The following is a 22,175-nucleotide window of genomic DNA, read 5'->3' as shown; positions in this document are numbered from 1 at the left end:
ACACCACCAGGCTAACAATTTGTGCATCAAACTTGCCTTTAACTTGTCGGGTATACTTTTGGTAAACAAGTTTTCTGGCAGCCTGTATAGTCACACCAGACATCTGTACAGGTTTGTGAACACCATCGACATGCTGTAGAGAGTTCGACAGAGTTCAATGTGTGATGACATAATTAAATCTATTTTGTAATATTTCAGCCAATTTCCCTGCCTCTGACAAGTTGTTTTGTGCTCTGCTGTCTTCAGCCATCCTCACTGATTTTGTAGTCATATCTTTTTAGGTGCCTTCAATTTCCATCCTTGTCAATTTTGTACTCTATCTTTTTGTGGATGGGTGCCTTCAAATACCATCCTCATCCATTTTGTAGTTTGTCATTTGTCTTCAACTACCATCCTAGTCCATTTGTTCCATACATTTTCCCCACCCCACCCATTTTTTGAGAACTTGTGATACAGCAACACTGGTGAAAAACCTATCTAAAATGACAGAAAACTATGCATGGACTACCATAGCCACTAGATGCTCTCAAATGCTATGAACTGCTCCATCATTGGTGAAAAATTCGTAAGCACACAGTATCTGCCAGGTCAGGTGAGTTACACTGCTTTTTAATATGCTTTTCTATGAATCAACAGTATGCTCATACGGGTTATATTCCAAATTCAGTTACATAATAGTAGTAATCAAAGCACACAAGTCTGCATAATTATACACTATAGCTATTTCATCTAAAGCTAAAAAATTCTACGATACACATTAGGGGGATACATGCATGTGTGACACACTATATACATACAATCTGCACTTGTCATTGTTCACATCTCATATATAGCACACAGTCAGTCTTAAATCTCATCCATCACTTCCATGAAGGATTCGCGGTAGTGAGTAGCATCATCCATCTCTGATTCTCTGCTATATATAAAAGTAAAGAGAACATAATCCATCTACTGCTATGACAGCAATCACATTGTAAAGCATGATGTGTATTGCAGAAAAATTACTACAGTGTAGTTATACACTAAAGTATACAGTGCAAATCTGGTCACAAATTAATGTAAAATCCTTTACTTATTCTCTTTCAAAAAGTCAAGAGTTACCATTTTAGCTCTGATTGTTCTATAGGAGGATGTAAAAGTATGTACTATAAAGATCTCTCTCTGTATCATTACTGGGAAACTAACTACAATTTGCGGCATGATATGCTGGTATGATACGTATAACACACAACAAAATGCTGGCATAATATGTGCAACTTTTATATAGTAGATATGGGGATTATAAACTTTGCACATGAAATAAATTATTGACACTCTAATAGAACAGACTGAAATCATAGCTATATGCAGCTGGGAAAAATGTTGAGATACAGAATTGGAAGGAGAACTGCAATGTTTCCAGAACCCCAGGAAACCCCCAATACCAGCAAAGAGAATGATGTAACACTTGACTCCTTCTGGTGATTAACTTGCTTGTAGTACTAGAATGAAGCCAGATACTGTAGCTACACTCAATGAGGCTATTATATGTCATGATCAAAACTTCAAAGTTCAAAAATGGGTCAAATTTTGTATGTGAAAAAAGTCATTTATAGACTGCACTTGAGTATATGACTGCGTGATGATACACTGATAGTTAACTATGGCTTTATCTAGCACCTACTGTACAGTACATATAAAACACTATAATATCATGTTTCAATGCACATACATACTGTGATATACTTACATTTCACAAATAGTAGCATTCACCCTCCTGCTATCATCAATAATACTATCAACAAAGTCTCTCATCGGTACCTCATTGTTGTCATTGGTAGTGTCAGGTTTAGGTGGTACACAATATTTAGTGATTTTCTTAATTGTCTTTTTGTAAAGGTAAATTTCCATTATCAGAAAGGGTATTAAGGGTAGTATAACTAATACAAACATAAATGATAGCAATAAATCAGGATCATAACTGTCAATAAGTGGTACCATTGAAACCACAATCATCAGATGCAACACAAAGCCATCAAACACATTAAGAATGTTAGATCCATATGGCCTTAATGTCATATGTATCAAGGCTAGTGTGGTGTTAGCAATGATCAATGAATACTGGGTGGCGTTATTGTTGGATGGATTAGCAATAATTATCAGAATAATCACCAGTCGACATGTCATGTAATAAGCTGCAAAACTGCGATACTTGTCCTTGTAGCATCCTTGAAATTGATCCAACAATAGTTTTATTCTAGTGAAGTTTATCTTGTGGTTAAGGAATGGTTCTAGCAGCAGTAGAAGGGGAAGACCCATCACAATGATTAGTGAACATACCATTGCTATGATAACGTATGGTAAATGACGATCATGAAAATACTCTATGTCAGGTGACAGGTAAGTGTAAACCTTATCCACATTATTAAATCTCAGCAATCTCAATAGCAGTAATGAAGTTGTTGCCACAGAAGTATAGGATAGCAGTAGAAGGAAAGAGATAACATGGATAATTCCTCTACTAACAAATGACGAAAACTTGTATGATATTCTTGCTGATTGGCAGATTACTACTATGATGATGGCAACAGCTAGTGGATGGACATAATGAATGAACTGTTGGTCAATTCCACTCATATCAGTTACTAAACAGAGCTGTCCTAAAAATTGTGGTGTGACTTTTGAAATACTTGACATAATGCTAACAAATGTAAATAATCCTTGTGATGAGTACAAGCGTTCACTCAGTAAAATATCCACCATACTGTAATAGTATGTAATAGCATACAAATAACCAATCCCAATGTGATAGTATGTCACAATAAACACTGATACAACTATGACCACCCAATAAAGGATTGATAATGTCACCACAAGTACTGTCTGTCCAGTTGTACATGTGTCAATACTTACACATTCTATAGAATCAAAAGAAAGAGTAAATCCTTCCTTACAGCTACCACAAGCAGTACCAGATCGCTGAGAATTGCACTGATTTGCTCTGACTGGTGAAAGTTTAAAAAATCCATTAGCTGTTTCACAACAAGTAAAATTACAGTAAGTATTGGGACAAATTGTCACTGTAGCTGTATCATTAACTTCACCAAACCAGTAGCCTCTTTTGATAGATGATGTACTACCAGAACAAGACACAATATCACTATCACTGTAGCATACACATGTTTGTGTTATATTATCATAGTGGAAACCAGGGTGACATGGTGATAGTTCAGTTATTAGCTCAACAGTGAACTTCTTTACGTCAGATATACTACCATCATATGAATTTATGTTTATTGAATAATTAGTTGTCTCCACAACTCTCTCTCCCTTTATACTGACTCCTTCAAACACTACTGTACATGATATTAGCACATTGTCTGATCCAATGATACAATGATCTTGATCATCATAGCTCAGTTCAAATTGTGTTGGTTCAGAAGGTTGGTTGTAATAATCCAATACACAAGCATTGATTATAATTTCCTGACCAAGCATTATATTTTTTGTTAGATAAGTTTGACAATTTGTATCATTGTCATAATCAATACATGTAACTGCTGAGTCATTAAATTGTAGTTCTCTAGGAGAAGTGTTAATGACCCCACCAAACTGAGAATAATCTTTTTTTATGATGCTGTTGTTCAGACAAGTCTCATCACATGATGTTGGTATATCGACATAAACATCAGAACTAGTGAGGTCAGTGTTGCTATAAAATACAATATCTGTAGTGTTCAGTGTAAGTTTGTTATTGGTACTTTTTGTTAGGTCACAATATATGGCTCCACCACGGCGATTAGCTGTGTTGTGATAAAATTTAATATGAGAATTATGGGATATGTTTACACCAAAGTGATCACTTAGATGCATGGCCCCACCACTTCTTGCAGCTGAGTTGCTGAAAAATGTCAATCGAGATTTTTCTGCAAATGTTACTAATGATTTCACCACAGAAATAGCTCCACCATTCTCGGCCTTATTCCCTGTGAAGTTTGCTGCAATATTTCCTTCTAATGTCACACTGGACAGTAAAACATAAACTGCTCCACCTCGCTCTGCAAAATTATCTGTGAAGTTTGCTAAAATGTTTTCATTAAATGTCAAGTTTGATTGTATAATTGACAAAGCTCCACCATATTCAGATGTGTTATTTGTAAACTCTATAGAGACATTTTCATTTAGTGTAATGTTGGAATTATCACTGCAGTATATTGCTCCACCATATTGGCTAACTTTATTGTTGGAATAAGCCACTCCAGAATATCCAGTAAATATAGCAGTGGAATAGGCAGTAATGTAGAGTGCTCCTCCACTTTCAGTAGCTTTGTTATCTTTGAATGCTATTACACAACTTCCTTCTAATAAGACGGTGGATTGACCCCGCAAAAATACAGCTCCACCATGTGTGGCACTGTTGTGGATAAACTGAACAGTTGAAGTTTCTTTAGCTGATATATGAGAACTTTGACTGAATATAGCTCCACCAGTTCTTGCACTATTATTGATAAAAGTTACCATTGTAGTTGCATAAAATAAGACATCACTCTGTGTGTTACAATATACAGCTCCTCCAACAACACTGGCTTCATTATTATTAAATGTTACACTTGAGTTACCATCAAATGTGATATGAGATGAATACCAACAACAGACAGCTCCTCCATCATCACTGGCTTCATTATTATTAAATGTTACACTTGAGTTACCATCAAATGTGATATGAGATGAATACTGACAATATACAGCTCCTCCATAAACACTGGCTGTATTATTATTAAATGTTACACTTGAGTTACCATCAAATGTGATATGAGATGAAGACCAACAATAAACAGCTCCTCCATAAACACTGGCTGTATTATTATTAAATGTTACACTTGAGTTACCATCAAATGTGATATGAGATGAATACTGACAATATACAGCTCCTCCTTCATCACTGGCTTCATTATTGTTAAATGTTACACTTGAGTTACCATCAAATGTGATATTAGATGAAGACCTACAATAAACAGCTCCTCCATCAACACTGGCTTCATTATTATTAAATGTTACACTTGAGTTACCATCAAATGTGATACTAGATGAAGAAAAACAATATACAGCTCCTCCATAAACACTGGCTTTATTGTTATTAAATGTTACACTTGAGTTACCATCAAATGTGATAGGAGATGAAGACACACAATATACAGCTCCTCCATTAGAACTGGCTTCATTATTATTAAATGTTACACTTGAGTTACCATCAAATGTGATATGAGATAAAGACCTACAATAAACAGCTCCTCCATAAACACTGGCTTTATTGTTATTAAATGTTACACTTGAGTTACCATCAAATGTGATACTAGATGAAGACCAACAAACTACAGCTCCTCCATACCTGGCTTCATTATTATTAAATGTTACACTTGAGTTACCATCAAATGTGATACTAGATGAAGAAAAACAATATACAGCTCCTCCATCATCACTGGCTTTATTGTTATTAAATGTTACACTTGAGTTACCATCAAATGTGATATTAGATGAAGACCTACAATAAACAGCTCCTCCTTCATAACTGGCTTTATTGTTATTAAATGTTACACTTGAGTTACCATTAAATGTGATATGAGATGAATACAGACAATAAACAGCTCCTCCATTAGAACTGGCTTTATTATTATTAAATGTTACACTTGAGTTACCATCAAATGTGATATTAGATGAAGACCTACAATAAACAGCTCCTCCATACCTGGCTTCATTATTATTAAATGTTACACTTGAGTTACCATCAAATGTGATACTAGATGAAGACAAACAATATACAGCTCCTCCATAAACACTGGCTTTATTGTTATTAAATGTTACACTTGAGTTACCATCAAATGTGATATGAGATGAAGACCAACAATAAACAGCTCCTCCAACACCGGCTTCATTATTATTAAATGTTACACTTGAGTTACCATTAAATGTGATATGAGATGAAGACCAACAATAAACAGCTCCTCCTTCATCACTGGCTTCATTATTGTTAAATGTTACACTTGAGTTACCATCAAATGTGATATTAGATGAAGACTCACAAAATACGGCTCCTCCATGACTGGCTTCATTATTATTAAATGTTACACTTGAGTTACCATCAAATATGATATGAGATTTATTACTGTTTATGGCACCACCATTCCTTGCATTGTTGTTCTTGAATGTCACTACTGAGTTTGCCTCAAAAATGATTTTAGAATAAACTTGATAAATAGCTCCACCATTAGCTGTAACAGAGTTACTAATAAAATTCACATCAGATTTATCATAAAATATGACAGTGGAATTATTGCTATAAATTCCTCCACCAGACTTTGCTGTATTACCCTTGAATAACACACTACCTCTAATATGAAGATTAGTATGTGAAATGTAAATTGGTACTCCTGTGTTGTTGACAAACACATTGTCTTGTAAGCAAACATGACCAGGGATCCTGCTACCTGAACCATCAATGTAAACTACACTTTGTGTGGCTCTGTTGAAAATGAATTTGCAATTTTGAACCACTAACCAGTGTTTATTGGAACTATTAGTATTTGGTGAATAATGTATAGCTGCTCCATATCCACTATATTCATATTTGTGTGTAAAATTACAATTGTTAATGTACACATTTCCAGACACTTCTGAAAGTAAAACAGTGGAGTTATTGAATGAACATCTTTCAAAAGAAACATTGGATGATGAGTTGTAGAATTCAATTCCTGGATAATCTTTAGAGCCACATCCTTCCCACTGAATACCTTCAATGGTTATATTCTTGCAGGAGATGAACTTTACTGCACCAACATCATTACACTTTACAACAGGATTTCTGTGTCCTATTATCATGATATTTTCAAGACCTTCTAATGTCACATTAGAGAACAACACAGCATCAGTTGTAATATTGACAATGGTGTTATTACTGGAGATGTTATTTAGAATGTCAGCAATTGAATAAAAGGTAAAGTTTCCAGATACACAACAGGGAAGTTTATCCTGACCTCTCTCAGTTAAATCACCTGAGCCACTAGCAAAGTCATCACTACTGTTATGAGAAGTATCAGATAGATCATCAGACATCACTTTTGTAGTTCCTTTAATTTGGCTGAGCAAACACACTAGCAGAACAGCAGCTGTGATCATTTTTAAGAGATCCATGTCTGTATCAACAGGTAACAATAAGACTAACTTGTAGTTCAGTTACTGACATTTATAGCTTCAAAAGAGGATATGATGTAACACTGATGATGTCATGATAATGTCCACATTTGTGACCAGATTTGACAAAACCAGACTTCCACACACATCCAGATTTGTGACTTTTAATGGATCATAAGTCCATAACTCAACGTAGAAGTAATGCAATCACTTTTTAAATTTGTGTCATAATGCAATGAAAGAATTGTGTGAAAATTGTAAGTCAATAGCATACTGAGTGGTCAAGTTAAAAGCAGTCAAAGTCAAAGAACTGGATGTGTGTAGAAGCCTGGTTTTGTCATATCTGTTTATAAACATGGTTATTGCTTTAATGTCATTATTCTGACTACTTGTGCAGTATTCACATGAGATAGTACTGCAGTTTTGATAGCTAACATAGCCAATGTATTGTGTCAATACTTGTGGTCTTGCATAGCCAGATATAGCCAGCACTTTAGAATTAAGATCAAGTGTTCACTGAAGGCTATGAATATATCCTTACCAAATGATTCTTGTATGAAGTTTAGCATAACACGCGCACACACACTATATAGGTAACTTGTCAAAAGTGATATCAACAGTGGCTGCTATAGGAGTAATAGGACAACAGGGATGAGTTGAAAGGTCAGTTTTCTAACAGTTGTTACTTGTTCTCAACTACACCAATTTTGCACTATAGAGGCAATTATGTAACATGCATATGAAAGAATACTGAAGTGTGTGTATTATAGTGAACATGTTGTAAACATACAGAAAGAAAAGAAACAAGACCATGTCGAACAAATCAGACAGCTGGGGTATGTACCATATCCATTGAGTCTGAATAGAGATCTGTGTAATTCCAAGTGTTTGGCTTTAATGGGTTTGACGTAACTCATCATAGTAATTATTTGACTCTTGTTTCTTTTGTTTTTGCAACAATCTCCATTATTTTCCATTCTTGTATTTTATTATTTTTACACTAGCCTTATCTGGACTCTGCACATGCGGGAAGAGGTGCATATCACTATGTTTGTGCCATCAATAATAAATATCCTACACTGCTTGAAGCCTCTTAACTACCTATAAGTGAAGCATTAGTAATTGCCACTAATTGGTAAAATTACTGGTTGTTTTATAGGAAGTAAATCCCCAAAAAATCAAGAAGCAAATTATCAGATGGGAACATTTTGGCTACTGATAATTTACTAATAATACACCGATTAGTAAATCAACAGTGAACTGATGAGTAAACATACTACACCAGCAGTACTGTGGTTTCTGCTTTACTGTTAGTCTACTTTACTGTGAGACACACATCACTAGTAATTTAACAGTAAATTTCAGTGGGGGTTTACAGTTAATTTGCTATACCACAAATACCATGCAGTAAATTAACAGTAATAGTAATAGTAATATTGTTTGAAAATTATTGTTTACAGCCACATTGCCAGTAAATTGGATACAAGACAACAATACATCACATATTGCACAAGTCTAGTACTGTCAGTGCATGTGATGGTCATCTGAAACGATCATTTAGTAGAGCTGGATGATCTTCATTGAAGACATGGGTCAGAACGTCTTGATAGAGGCAACTTCACAAGGGATGATGAACTGGCAGGGACTTGGAAGAAGCTGTTTGATGAGGCCTCACTGGTGTTCCAGATGCCACTGTTTCATTTCTACCTGTTTGAGGGAAATTAAGATAGCTGAGACATGGTAGCATAGCAGTGTCATCTGCATAGCAGAAAATTGACAGCTATGTTCACTTCAAAATTGAAACAGGGACAAAAGAGTTTCTATTCTTAAACTATAGCTTGAGAAATATTAGTTAATAATAAAACTGATCTGTAATCTCCCCACCCCCCTAAATTTTACAGTACGACGCAGTGATACCAAACTTCCGTATTGTGCATCCTTCAACATTAACCACAAAAAAATTATTCACTCAGCAATATCAGCAGTGTCCAAGGAATGGACCACCAAAGTTTCAGCCTTCTGTGATGTGTAGTTTTGGAATTATAGTGATAGACAGTAGGAGAGCAAGCAGAAGCAGAGGAGGGGACTTTATTTCAGGGAGGCTGCATAGCTGGGAAGCTATAAGGGAACATCTTACTTAGTGAGCAAAGTACACTAGCGTGCTTCGCATGCAAACCTAGGGGGGTCTGGGGGCATGCCCCTACAGGAACATTTTGAAAATTAAACCCTTTGGGATTGAATTTCAGAGTGATTTTAGCAGTTATCAAAGTACATGGCTTGACTGTTGTGTGGTGACTGCTCTATTAGAATTCAATGTTAGGGTGACTGTTCTATTAGAGTATATCGATCTTTTATAACTGAAGCTCAGTATACCAACTACAAGAATTTAAGGGGGGCTAAGCCCCTCCATAATATGTTTGGGAGGGGCTGTAGTCCCCCTTGCCCCCCCTTCTCCACCACCCCTGAGAGCAAGGGAATTGATTTGTACAGCGACTATACTGAAAATAATCTATAGGTGCTTACATTCGCAGCCATAACTTACGTTTGGATTAGTCTACAATGTTGCAATTAGGCTTAAAATATTCACCATGGATCAGCACATCAGACAAAGTATAGTATTAGCCCTGTAGATACTTGTACATATGGATATGAAGGTGGTTTGATAGAAGAAACGATGACAATATTGTTTACCGCATCGTAAACAAACGCACGTGACACGCATACTGTTAGGGCTAGAGGAACGAAACAAAGATTTTCAAACTCTCCACGAACAGGTGAATAAGATGGTATATGTTTTAATCGATTTGTGTCTTCCTTTTTCGAGTACTGGCCTGTTAAAAACTTGCGTAGTTTTTGTAGCATGCTTGTGCGAACAAGTCGGGTTTTTGCTGAGACGGACAAAAAACTACGCAAGTTTTTAACGGGCCAGTACTCGAAAAGGGAAGACACAAATCGATTAAAACTATTATGACATAACATCAACACATTTACCTGTTAATGCAGTAGTCCATTACTGTATAGCATCACAGAACTAGTGCTTTTATTCTATAAGAGAGAGCATATGTTAGCTATACACATTGTGTAAGAAACAATGTCATTGTACCTGTGCAAGTTTTCATTGCTGCACTTTATTTCCCCTAATCCACTAAATTTGTAACACTTTTATCGATTTTCACATAGCTGTACCTTGGAGAGAGAAGTGACAGATCGCCTAGCGAGTGACCACTGCAAAATTCAGTGTTATATTTGTGCGATGAGTTAAGGTACCATTGCTGGTTGCTCCACATCGGCGATTACCTTTATCAATGAAGTATGATTCCTAGTTTGGAACAACAATGACCTCACATTTACACTCTACCTTAGCTGACCTTGGCACTATAATATATTTCATACATGGTGTGCTTCACAGCAACATCCCGGTCCTCCTGAACAAAGCTATGTGACAACAAGGTGTAATTCCCAGTTTGGTACAATATATTTAGAATAAACACAGTAAACTTAAACTCTAGTGGGCCGGCTATATACTTGTAAATTTTCAATCACATCAAGTTAACGCGCTAATGAATTTTTGTGGTCTCACTGCATTGTCGTGTAGTGATCTAAAACCTAGTCTGTCAAACAACGTGATATAAAGACATAATTATTATTATCAATTTTAGTCAAATGGCAAGGAAGGGTTGCACAAAAGGCTGAGCCTGCAAACGTGCTCCCCAAAAGGACAAAACAGTACAAGATACAAGGACAACACACAAATACACAAACAACAAATAAAACAGTACAATAGCAGATAAATACAAAGCAACATTTAGTTAAAAAGAAAGCGCCGGAGGGCAACACGGAATAGTTTGGAGTTGGTTATCTGTAAGATATTGGAAGGTACGTTGTTCCAAAGGAAAGGTGAGTTGATGAAAAAGCAAAACTGATAAGCAGTAATGGTGGATATAGAAGTGTCTATGGCTGATGGATTTGAGTGGGGGTACAATGGTGATTTACCTGTAGTTTAGTCAGCATTAATACACGCGGTCGCAACATGCTTCGGACAGGCGTGTGTGCCGGAAGTTAGCACTGCAGATCACCCAAAGCCTCATATAAGATGTCTCTCGTAACTGTAAAAAATCACATGACGACAAGAGCATCCGGGCGGTAATATCACTATACTCTTCATCCTGACCCACTCGTGCCAACTGGCCGCACAGTTCAAAGTGTAGCTCATGTGCACGTGGGCTTTATCACATGATGCAACAGCGAATGCAACCGCGAGCAACCGCGAAGGAGAAAGGGACTTCTGTTTCTACCTCGAGTTGTGTTCAACCGTATTCCGTATGCTTCCAGTCTTCGTTCTAGCGGACACAATGTATTGTTGTAGTGGCGTTACGTACTAGAATCAAGGTAAACCAAGAAAAGCAGCTTTATCACGTGGTGACCTTTAACAGAATTAACGCGCGTATGTAGCCACTCCGGAATGAAGTCTCAAGCCAGTTCAAGACTCGGATTGTATCCGTGCGGTCTCAAGCAAACAGGTAAGAAATCCGTGAAGGTGATGAACCCGTTTTGTTGAGTGCATAAATGAAAGGTGTGTGCGTGCGGCATGTGTGCGTTCGCTGACCAGCTGACTTGCCCTTGGTGCAGTATTGCAGGCAGAGTGTGTACTAGCTAGCTGACTTGCCCTAAAGTGGAGCGGTTTTGTTAGTAGTGTACATACTGACCAGCTGACTTGCCCTTGGTGTGGTATTGCAGGCAGAGTGTGTACTAGCTAGCTGACTTGCCCTAAAGTGGAGCGGTATTGTTAGTAGTGTACATACTGACCAGTTGACTTGCCCTTAGTGTGGTACTGCTGCAGCACATGTATTGATCAGCTGACTTGCCCATAATTTGGTGCGGTATTGCTGGAAGCAAATGTATAATGATTGGTATGGTATGATACTGTTAGTACTGTAGTTGTCCTGTCCTTTGTAGTTAACGTGTGTATGAACTTTCTTTGTTATGTGTGTCTTACACACACACGCACACCATAAATACCCATTCAGTATGTATGGTGTGTTAGCCACTGAAAATGTACTGTATTTACTCGACTTATGCTGTAGGGATTTAGAATACAACCCTTTGAATAGTGCTGCACCAGCATTATTTGAGGTTACGGTACAGCTGTTTAAACCTGCCACTACTAGCTATTCTGTATAATATAACAATCACAACATATTGCTAGACCTTTCTTTTACTCAAGTTCTTGTAACACAACCATGTCATGTCTTTATGTTATTTAGTCAGTTTACTTAATAATATCCAGAATCTTGATCATGCGACAGCCATTTAAGTTAACCAGGACTATGCCTTCCATTAATCGAGATGGAAATGATTACTATATGTAGTAATGAGTATTTACAAAAATATGGTGTGGTACTATTCAGGGTGTGTGGTACAATTAAAATTATTTTCAAAAGCAAGGATGAAACTCTTTGTGGTTCCCAACTATGGTACCATTCAACAGTGCAGCACAATTGGAGTAAATACGGTATTCTTCACTCTTATATTATAGTAACATAATGTGGTGACATTTCTTTTATGTACAGAGAAATTATATGGATGCAGGATAACTAAAGGAGAGATAGGTGTCATCTTATACAATGGAAGGACTAGTGTATATCCCATACGACAGTAACGAGTAAGATCCCAGCTGGACTTCCCCTGCTGTGTAAGACAAGATAGTTGGTTCCCAGTTAATACCAGCTAGGCATCCATTGATGATACAGCTTGGCAGGCTGCTTCCCAGTAGACACCAAGTCCCCTACAGCTGGTGTATACACTGAAGCAATGTGGGTAAATTTTCGTGCCCAAGGAAACAATAACAATGGCACCTGGCATTGAACCTGGACCCTTTTGATTATCAGGCCAGTGCTCTAACAACTTGACTATGATGCCTTAATGGACACAGAGCTGACCAAAAGCTGGATGGATACATTTGTTGTACCTTATGTTAATGTTGGTAAGTATTATTGTATTACAAAAAGCAGATATTTAATCAAATTATATTTCTATGTAGTCTAAGAGGACCTTCGTTCCAGATATAGCTACTCTACAGAAAGGAAGCATGTACCTTAGAGATTGATTTGTGACTATAATTTCATAATTTTTTTTATTATGAATTTCAGATATTTGTAAATCACATTTACACTTCATCAGCTTGATTATACAGTCCATACTGTAAATTAATGCATATAATTATACAGTGTGTTTGTGAATATACAGTTATGCAATTTTATTGTGACGATCAAATTTCAGGCATGTACAAATTTGACACATAATTATGGTGAGCTTGCTTTAGGCATCCATTCACTCTCGCAACTCATGTAAAATAATTTGATTGGTAAATGTCGGATGTTCTGTAGCCTTGCCTCTTGGAGCTCAAGACCTGTTTGATAAAATGATTATGGCAAGTTAATAAAATTATCTAACCCCATGGTTTACTATAGGTAAAGTGCCAGTACATAACTTGAAGGTTTTGATTTATCAAATGTTCATTGTGCTCAAGAAAGTTTTCCAAAATCAGGTCACGCATGAATACCCCTAATCAAATGCAACCTCCAGCTTGCCTGCAATCACTCATATGACTTCTACTAATGCCTAGTAGCCTTGAGAAAGTAGCAGCAGCCTTCCTAGAATCCATATGCACTTGGGAGATCATTTGATCTCATGTGATGAAATTTCTCTGTGCACTTTGGGACATAACAAGCTTTAAAATAATACCATCACAAGATAGCTACACTATATGGCTAACAAATTCACACTAACTGTGTCTTAGTCTGCAGCTGCTTTCTGGAGATGAACTTCTGTAAACATGTCAAGGCCCATAAATCATTGTAGAGGCCCTGGGAGGATGTGATTTCAAATGATGTTTTAGCAGATATGCTAACATGGTTGCTGGGGCTCACCCCTGGGAATAGTGGCAAGCGCCACCATTTATTGAGGATTCAATTGCACATATGTGCTCATATATATATGTATATATATATATACACATTTATTTACCTAGCTATCCACCCTTCCACCACACCAAGCTGTATATTGCCTATTCTTTTCCTAGTGCTAATTACACAACATTTTCCACAAAGCCAGTAGTGTACATGACAATACACAACAATCATGCACCAAGAACATGATGACACCATAATAGCAAATGAGATTATATGTACATGAAATCATGCATGACATGACAATATATAGATCATATAATATACGATATTGAGAGAATGAGTTTGGATGAATAACGCGCAACTGAGGAAATCATAGGTCGGGCAGTAAGCTCTTCCATAAATAGGGTAGATGAATGAACATAAACATTTGCAAGTGATGCTAGCAAACTGCTGAGACATGCAGCAATTGATGACTAGTAACCAAAATGTGAAGTGTAGCATGCAATGTTATGTACATATATCATCAATTATTACATCACATAACAGATATTTCCTGACAAGGGACAAATGTGGGTGTGGACCATACTTAGTGGTACACCCCAAAAGCAATACAACCTGGAGTGTGAAATAGTGACTGTATGATGTAGTTATACACTGTAGTGGAAACGTGATAGTATGTAGCTATATGTGACTGGATTTTGGAAAAACGATCCAAATCGCACATTAGAAGTTCCGAGATAAACGGTTTTAAAGAATTGAAGCCAGCATAACTCTCCAAGGATAGCAAGCACGCGTATGAAATTTACACAAAAGATGCATCAATCTGTTACCGTTCAAGCCACTTCCAGTACTTGTAGCTGCTTGTACAGTTTCCCGCCAAATAAGATAGAAAATCTGAGCAGTTGGACGAGCGAAGTAGTATCACGAGTGCTCACAAAGGGGTGGAGGTTGGGGGGTGGAGGTTGGGGGGTGGAGGTTGGGGGGTGGAGGTTGGGGGGTGGAGGTTGGGGGGTGGAGGTTGGGGGGTGGAGGTTGGGGGGTGGAGGTTGGGGGGTGGAGGTTGGGGGGTGGAGGTTGGGGGGTGGCGGGGAGGGCAAAAGATAGACCTCAAAATGGAGGCAGACCACGATTGGAGTCCAGACACGAGATTACAGGGCTGTGCTGGCTCCTTAGTGGCTGATATGTAGCAAAATCAGCAGAGAACACGTCTGGCCAACATTATAAGGCTGTCCACCAGTAAACCACTGACTCTTGCCAAGCCAGGTCCTACACAAGGCCTGAAACCGCCATTTGAGCACTCCACACCACCCAGAAAAGACGTGTGTAAAAACCAGCCTCGTGTAGTTTGAGTAGTGCTGAGGGTCAAAACTTGTAGTACGATAGTGTAGCTATCCACTGGTGGTGTTAGTTTGATTTTGCCTGATGTGCGATTTGGATCGGTTCTGTGAAATCTGGTCACATATGGGGAATGAGGATACAGGGTATTGTATGGTCAATAGCAAATAATAGATATTACAAAGTGTTACATAACTATACTATGTTCACGTTGAGCTGAATCCTCAAAAACATGTAATAACTCATGGATGCGCATGCAATTACACATGATCTTGAAATTTGGCTCATTTGTAGTACTGCTTGACCCGCTAAAAATATTCATTTTTGTTCAAATGTTTGACATAATATTTATGGGTAATCAAAATTTTCACATTACATTTCCTATGGGGAAGCCATATAATAAGTACAGTGTCCATTACAGCCCTTTCCCGAACTTGTAATGGAGCCAAACTGTACGTGTCTGTTATTGACACCTTTGCTGTTACCAATGATCATCTGGTTGGCTGAAATGTGAACTTTGTTGAGATAAAATCCACTTTTAATTTTTAGCTGTTTTTCAGGATTCAGCTCAACGTGAACATACTATATTTCTGAGAAATGTAGAAATGTAATATTCAAGTGCTTTCATCCATATGCTGTAACTACTTTACCACAAAATTATTTACAACATTTCCAACTGCTTATTGGTGTATTAATAGTCTATAGCCAGATACTGATTTATTTGATATATCTTTTGAGTATACAGACACAGATAGTCGCAGTACATAATTATATATAATAAACTGCACAATATTGGGAAAACTACATACTGTGTGTATTATTTACATATAGTTACCATACATTTCCAAAATGATGCTATAATTCTTTGTTGGTATTCATCAGTAAATTGAACTCACTGACAATTTCATTAACACTGTCCAGTACATAAGCTCAGCTCTACAGGTATTGAGACAAGTGTAGTAACAATAATGGGTATGGGTAGATATGGTGTACGGGCTTTATAGTACAATATAATAATAGTATACAGTGCACACTGTACTATTGAACAGTAACTGCAATAACCTTTATGATTAATTTTGTTGTCGTCATGCATGCAAGGTATTAGTCTTATGTGGCCAGACCCTGCTCTTTGCACGGCGCTTATCGATTAGAGATTATAAGCGCCTGCTGCGAGACATGCAAGACTAACAAGGTATGCCATTTATGGGAGTAAGTTTAATATCAGCTGTGGATAGGTTACAAAATACCTGAAACCCTTTGTGGTTACAAAGAAACATTCAGTGACAGAGTTGTGATCTGAAAACAACTACTGACATGTAACAAGTGTGCAATCAAGATTTGCACATGCTGCTACCAAGAGTACATAATATTTATATAAAGGATACTATTGCTACTACTATACATACACATACACTTTTCCCAACATGATTAAATCATATGATATCTCCTTAACAATTTAAGATCCATTCATTTAGCAAATCATGCAGGAAGGACATGATCTGACACAGATGAAGAAGGCACACGAAGGGCATGGTCAGACACAGACACTGAAGACCAAGATGTCCTCTTTGCATATATAGTACTTATCCACTATAAACATTTATACAGGTATGTGTGTACACTATTCTGTAAGCATATCATAGATAGCAGAGAAGTAAAACATTGATATTGAAATTCTTTTGATCAGAATACACTGTTATTAAGTTTTCAGTAATCATTAATTTGACAGCTGTACTACTATGGCTTGTGATATAACTATAAGGTGAGAGTACATTGTAATAATAATAATAATTGTGCTCATCAGTTACTGACATGACACATCCCTCTGACATGACACATCCCTGCATGCATGATGAAAATTTTCAAACTGAAAACACCAAACCTCTGGTCCAAAAGACCAGTTAATTAATTACTGAGACCTCCTTTCAGCATAGTGTCTTGGTGGGGAAATCCCTACTTTGGAATTGAACATAATAATTGTTAAAAGTGTCAGTATAGGGATTTTCCCGCTGAATTATACTGTTAGTAATACCATCATTAATATCTTTTTTCACTACTTTTATCACTTGAGATCTCTATGTTATTTTTAATTTTTTTAAATTACACTCACTGGTTTATTAAGTTTCTTTTGTAATAGCATACAGTTGATATAGTGTGATCTCTGCACTCAATTATTATTAATCAACCAAGATTGTTAATGGGCATGGTGTGAACTTATTGTAAATTAACAGGTATCTACTGAGTGTCCATTACTTTTTACAGTAGTGTAAGTGTTTTAAATAATTTTGGTGTAGGGCCTGAAGGTTTCTAGAATGCTGTGCTTTGATTGGTCAGTTACTGTGGAGTACTAACATATATAATGATCTTTAATGGTACTGAGCACAAACCTGTAGTTAATAGCCACAGTTGTACCAGGGGTTATCTGTATTTTTAAAATCAATTTTCTTTGATTCCTGTTCTAGTTAACACATTATAAAGAGATTTAAAACACTATACACAACTAATGATTTGTGTGTGTACTAATCACATAATGATTTAGTTTGCCATACATTAGCCCTAATAGTAGGAGTGCAATTAATCCCAAATTGCATGACTTGTTTCTGTAATTGCGCTGTAAAGTAGCCAATAAAATAGCAGAATAACAGAAGCCTTTTAATTGCAACAAATGTAGACATTTGAGTACATGTGAGTAGCCAATCAGAATTACTGACACGTGAAGCCTTTTAAGTGTAACAACAAATGATGTAATAAAAAGAAGGTTGATGCAATCACCTGGTAGAAGTTAATGGCCACATAGAACAGGATAGATGTGTACTACAAACCATGAAGAGTGGTCACTATGTGATTAGTAGGCAATCGCACACATTTTTGTGCTATTATGGCTGTGACGAGTACAATTATTCCATAATTGCACTCAAATCTGTGTGATTACCTATACTTATTAATCAGTTAACTTTAGACTTGTGTGTGCACGTGTTGCCACTGTAGAGCCACTAAGTCAGTGAAACATATCAACCACTAATCTATGTACATGTGGTCAATATAGTATCAAGTTATAATTAAGAAGCACTGTAATGACCACTACCTCATGATACCTTAGCACCACAACTTCTGTTTGGATTTTCATAGAAAACACAAAAGGATGTAACAAATCATATTTAACACACCAGACATATATTATTACAACTGTATAATTTCAGTTTAGCTTTTCATGGAAATTCAAAAGGATATGACAAATTCATTTTAGGACACAATGTTTGTGTAGGCTACTTTATTGCCCATATACCTCTGAGCTCCATGTTGTCACCATTAGACACTTGAACCATCTCAAAGTTTCTGTGTCATTCTTAACATAACACTGATAAGAGTTTCAGTACAACACAGTAGTATTGGGGTTTGCACCCTCTCACAAAATATATTGACCAGAAACCATCTTCATAACACCTTCATGGCATCTTGGCAGTATTGGTTGGGTTTGTATATAGAATCAAGCCTAAAGTGTTTTTCAAGATCCTTCTGGTAAGTTGTTATAAAATTTTAGAAGTTTTAAAAACAGATTTTTCTACTGAATAACTGCATGATTTCCTGATGCCTTCCAACAAGCATAATTGCTAAGGCTACTCAATTTCTAAGCAGGTTTCTACTTACATAATATGTACACGTAAACTAATCACATCAAAGGCAGCCCCAGGAAGTTTGATGACTGGTTTCCAAACTTACGCAAATTTAAATCTAGAGGGTATGAGGGCAAGATTTTCCAGAAAATTGTGTAATTTGAAATTGAATCTGGTAACAATATTGACAGTTTAAAAATATAATTGTGTTAGGTATAATGTAGGCTGCTTAATTGTGGTACAGTATCAGGTGCAGACTAAAGAGTTAAGGGACAGAGCAAATTTGACATTTGAAGCATACAACAGACATGGATGTTGTTTGGGGGGGTCTTGGGGCATGCCCCTGGAAGATTTTCAGATTTTAACACTCTGTTATAAGATTTTGGACTATTTTTTTACTGTGTTGGCACAAGTACATAATGTAGCTAGCTAGCTACTTACAGTTCTTAAGAGAAACACAAAATGTGGTTGTTCTATTAGTGTGGTTGACTTCTCTATTACAGTATTTCGATCTGAACTTTTGTACCATTGCAAATCAATGTAAAATATAATTTTGATTACCTGAATACACTTGACCAGTTTCTGGAAACCTCAGAAACCCCCTAGATCCGCCCCTGAACATTAAGAAACAGTGCATACATATCACAGATGTGTGTGTGTGTGTGTGTGTGTGTGTTTAGTTTGTGTGAATGCATGTGTGTTACACTATAACTGATGGCATCACCACTTCTCTTCTAGGTTGTGCAAATCGCATAAACCACTAATTAGACCACAGCAAGATAAAATATTTGAATTTCTTTGGTTATATACAGGGTAGATCCCTTGTTTTCAATTCAATACAACCCTGTTTCAGGGTTGATGCAAAACATAGCCTGTAACATTGGCAATACATCCATTTAACTGAACAGCTTGTGCTGTAATGGGCTTGTTTGTACTAATAATGTTACATTTCTCGTAACACAAGCAGCTGTAATGGTACAAATCCAACCTGGGACTAAGTAACGATTTAGGTTTTGAAACACAGGATTATAAACTCTCAGACCCAATAGTAACACTTAGGCACTACTACAGAGCCCGAGGGTTTCTAGAACCCTGTGGTTTGATTGGTCAGTTACTGTGGAGTACTAACATAATGATCTTTAATGATACTGAGCACAAACCTGTAGTTAACAGCCACAGTTGTACCAGTGGTTAAGTTTTCCACAAGGTGTCCATTGTGTTGTGATCCTTTGTGCAATATGTATGCCAGCCGGTGTTATCTGTATCTTTAAAATCAATTTTCTTTGATCTATATTCCTGCTCTAGTTAACACCAATACATTTATTTACTTAATTATCAGTTTTTTAGACTAGTGTGTGCTGCCACTACTAGGTTAGAACCACTAAGTCAGTGAAACTTATTAATTCATGATGGTCAATATAGTCTCAATCAAGGTAGCAGTTAAGAAGCTCTGTGAATGGTCACTACCTCGATCAGTAACATGACACTGTTAGCTTCACAACTCCTGTTTGGATTTTTGTGGACAACACAAAATGACGTAACAAATCATTTTTAGCACGCCAGTCTGACTGGTGTGCTGTCTGTCCAGACATATATTACAATTTCTACAACTTCTGTTTAGCTTTTCATGGAATTTTAAAAGGATATGACAAATTCTTTTTAGGACACAATGTTTGTGTGGACTATAACACTTCATTGCGCAGCTCCATGTTGTCACCATCAAACACTTGACCCATCTCAAAGTCTCTGTGACATTCTACCAGTTTGCTTATCATAACTTAGTTTTCATTACAGTACAGCAGAACTTGGATCATGGAAGTTTGAACCTTCTCATACAATAAATTATATTGACCAGAAACCAGCCAAACCAGAAACCAGAAATCCTTTCAGCAAATAGGATATTAATCAACCAAGTTTGCAGTAAGATATTATTGATGAGCTTTACTACAGGTTACCATTGTGAAGTTTCACACAGGTTTGGTATAGCCTTTGGCTTTCACACAGTGGATGCTTTTAGCATAAGACATTTTGAGCATGTGGATGCATAAAAACAAATACACACACAAGCACACAAAGACGTTTTTGGAAAACAATATGCCTTTTAAAGTATTAGACTAAAATGTCCATGCTAGCATTGTACGTATGTAATCACCTTTGAATGTCAGTAATGACATTCATGATACCTATATAGACTTTGTAGCTGAAAATAATATATTCTTCGAAAAGAAATTGTCAAGTTTGTGTTTTACCTACTTGACATTCTGCAGTTAGTGTTAAATCATCCACACTGGATTTGATAATTTCTTTTTTATGTGACAACAAGTGAGGAATCTAAAACTGGCCTAATAATTACAAACATTGGCTAGCAATGAAGTCTTGTGCTATGTTACATTGCTACACTACACACACAAAAAAGTTTTAAAGCAACACAATCATGGGATGAAGAAATAATAACTGTTGGAGTTGTGTAGAATTTATATACTAAAAGTGCAAGTAAAAATTAGTTAGTTTTATTAGGGATTAAAGAATTAAAAGTTGTGAAATGAGGGAATAGCAAAAAAAAATAAAATAAAAACTAGTAAAACAAGAGAGGTTGCCTGTACCTGCAGATATATAGTGGACTGAATTAAGAGTTATATGTCTTTAGTACATATATCTGCAGGTGCACCTCTTGTTTCGCTACTTTTTGCTAATCCTTGTTTCAGTACTTTTTAAATTCTTTGATCCTTATAATTTTTCTTTATTTACTTGTTTGTTTACTTTTAAGTAACATAGTTATGACCTGCATCAAAAGACAAAAAAAAATGGTACCAAACATGCCATTAAATTAATTTCGCAGCTGAACATGTGTCCCAACAATCAATCAATATTATTGACTGAAAAATGCAGTGGCCATTATATGCTTCATCTTAATTTATGTTCCACTAGTAAAATAGCAATACAAATGAAGAACAATATGAGAAGTGTCTCTGCAATCACTATGGAAATACAGGACTGGTATGGGTGATAAGCACTGTGAATAAAGAGGGATATAAGATGGTATTTCCAGTGGCTTATTGAATACAAAAAAGCTTGATATAACCTGTAGTATACTAACAATCTCATATAAGGCTTTAGTTAATGTGTTAAACATACTGAAACCATATAT

At 36.5% G+C, this 22,175-nt stretch overlaps 1 protein-coding gene and 3 long non-coding RNA genes across 8 annotated transcripts in view; 1 reads left to right on the top strand and 3 right to left on the bottom strand.

The window, feature by feature from the left end:
- Positions 1–650: 650 nt before the first annotated feature.
- On the bottom strand, positions 651–7,152 carry LOC136247829 (uncharacterized). The gene is made up of 2 exons (XM_066039651.1): positions 1,730–7,152; positions 651–916 (listed from the first exon to the last, which is right to left on the bottom strand). The coding sequence occupies exons 1-2, from the start codon at positions 7,150–7,152 to the stop codon at positions 847–849; spliced, it is 5,493 nt and encodes a 1,830-aa protein (XP_065895723.1). The 3' UTR covers positions 651–846.
- A 1,402-nt stretch (positions 7,153–8,554) lies between these two features.
- On the bottom strand, positions 8,555–11,569 carry LOC136246647 (uncharacterized). Of its 2 annotated transcripts, XR_010696711.1 has the most exons (6): positions 11,161–11,569; positions 10,693–10,778; positions 10,536–10,602; positions 10,271–10,486; positions 10,159–10,212; positions 8,555–8,874 (listed from the first exon to the last, which is right to left on the bottom strand). It is a non-coding gene; the product is annotated as an uncharacterized lncRNA (long non-coding RNA). The 2 variants fall into 2 exon arrangements; XR_010696710.1 differs by lacking the exon at positions 10,693–10,778 and having other exon boundaries at positions 8,560–8,874; positions 11,161–11,558.
- Positions 10,899–13,432, top strand: LOC136246646 (uncharacterized). 2 transcript variants are annotated; one of them, XR_010696709.1, is made up of 3 exons: positions 11,071–12,077; positions 12,738–13,150; positions 13,208–13,432. It is a non-coding gene; the product is annotated as an uncharacterized lncRNA (long non-coding RNA). The 2 variants fall into 2 exon arrangements; XR_010696708.1 differs by having other exon boundaries at positions 10,899–13,150.
- A 2,717-nt stretch (positions 13,433–16,149) lies between these two features.
- The window catches only part of LOC136246640 (uncharacterized), a 51,625-nt gene continuing 45,599 nt past the window's right edge, over positions 16,150–22,175 (bottom strand). For all 3 annotated transcript variants that reach the window (XR_010696705.1, XR_010696703.1, XR_010696702.1), the window contains one exon: positions 16,150–16,349. This is a non-coding gene — a long non-coding RNA (uncharacterized lncRNA). The remainder of the gene's footprint in view (positions 16,350–22,175) is intronic.

Source organism: Dysidea avara, chromosome 2 (assembly GCF_963678975.1).
Source record: "Dysidea avara chromosome 2, odDysAvar1.4, whole genome shotgun sequence".
Lineage (NCBI taxonomy): Eukaryota > Metazoa > Porifera > Demospongiae > Dictyoceratida > Dysideidae > Dysidea > Dysidea avara.
Note: the sequence above shows the minus strand (reverse complement) of the source record. Positions and strands in the feature narration are given on the sequence as shown.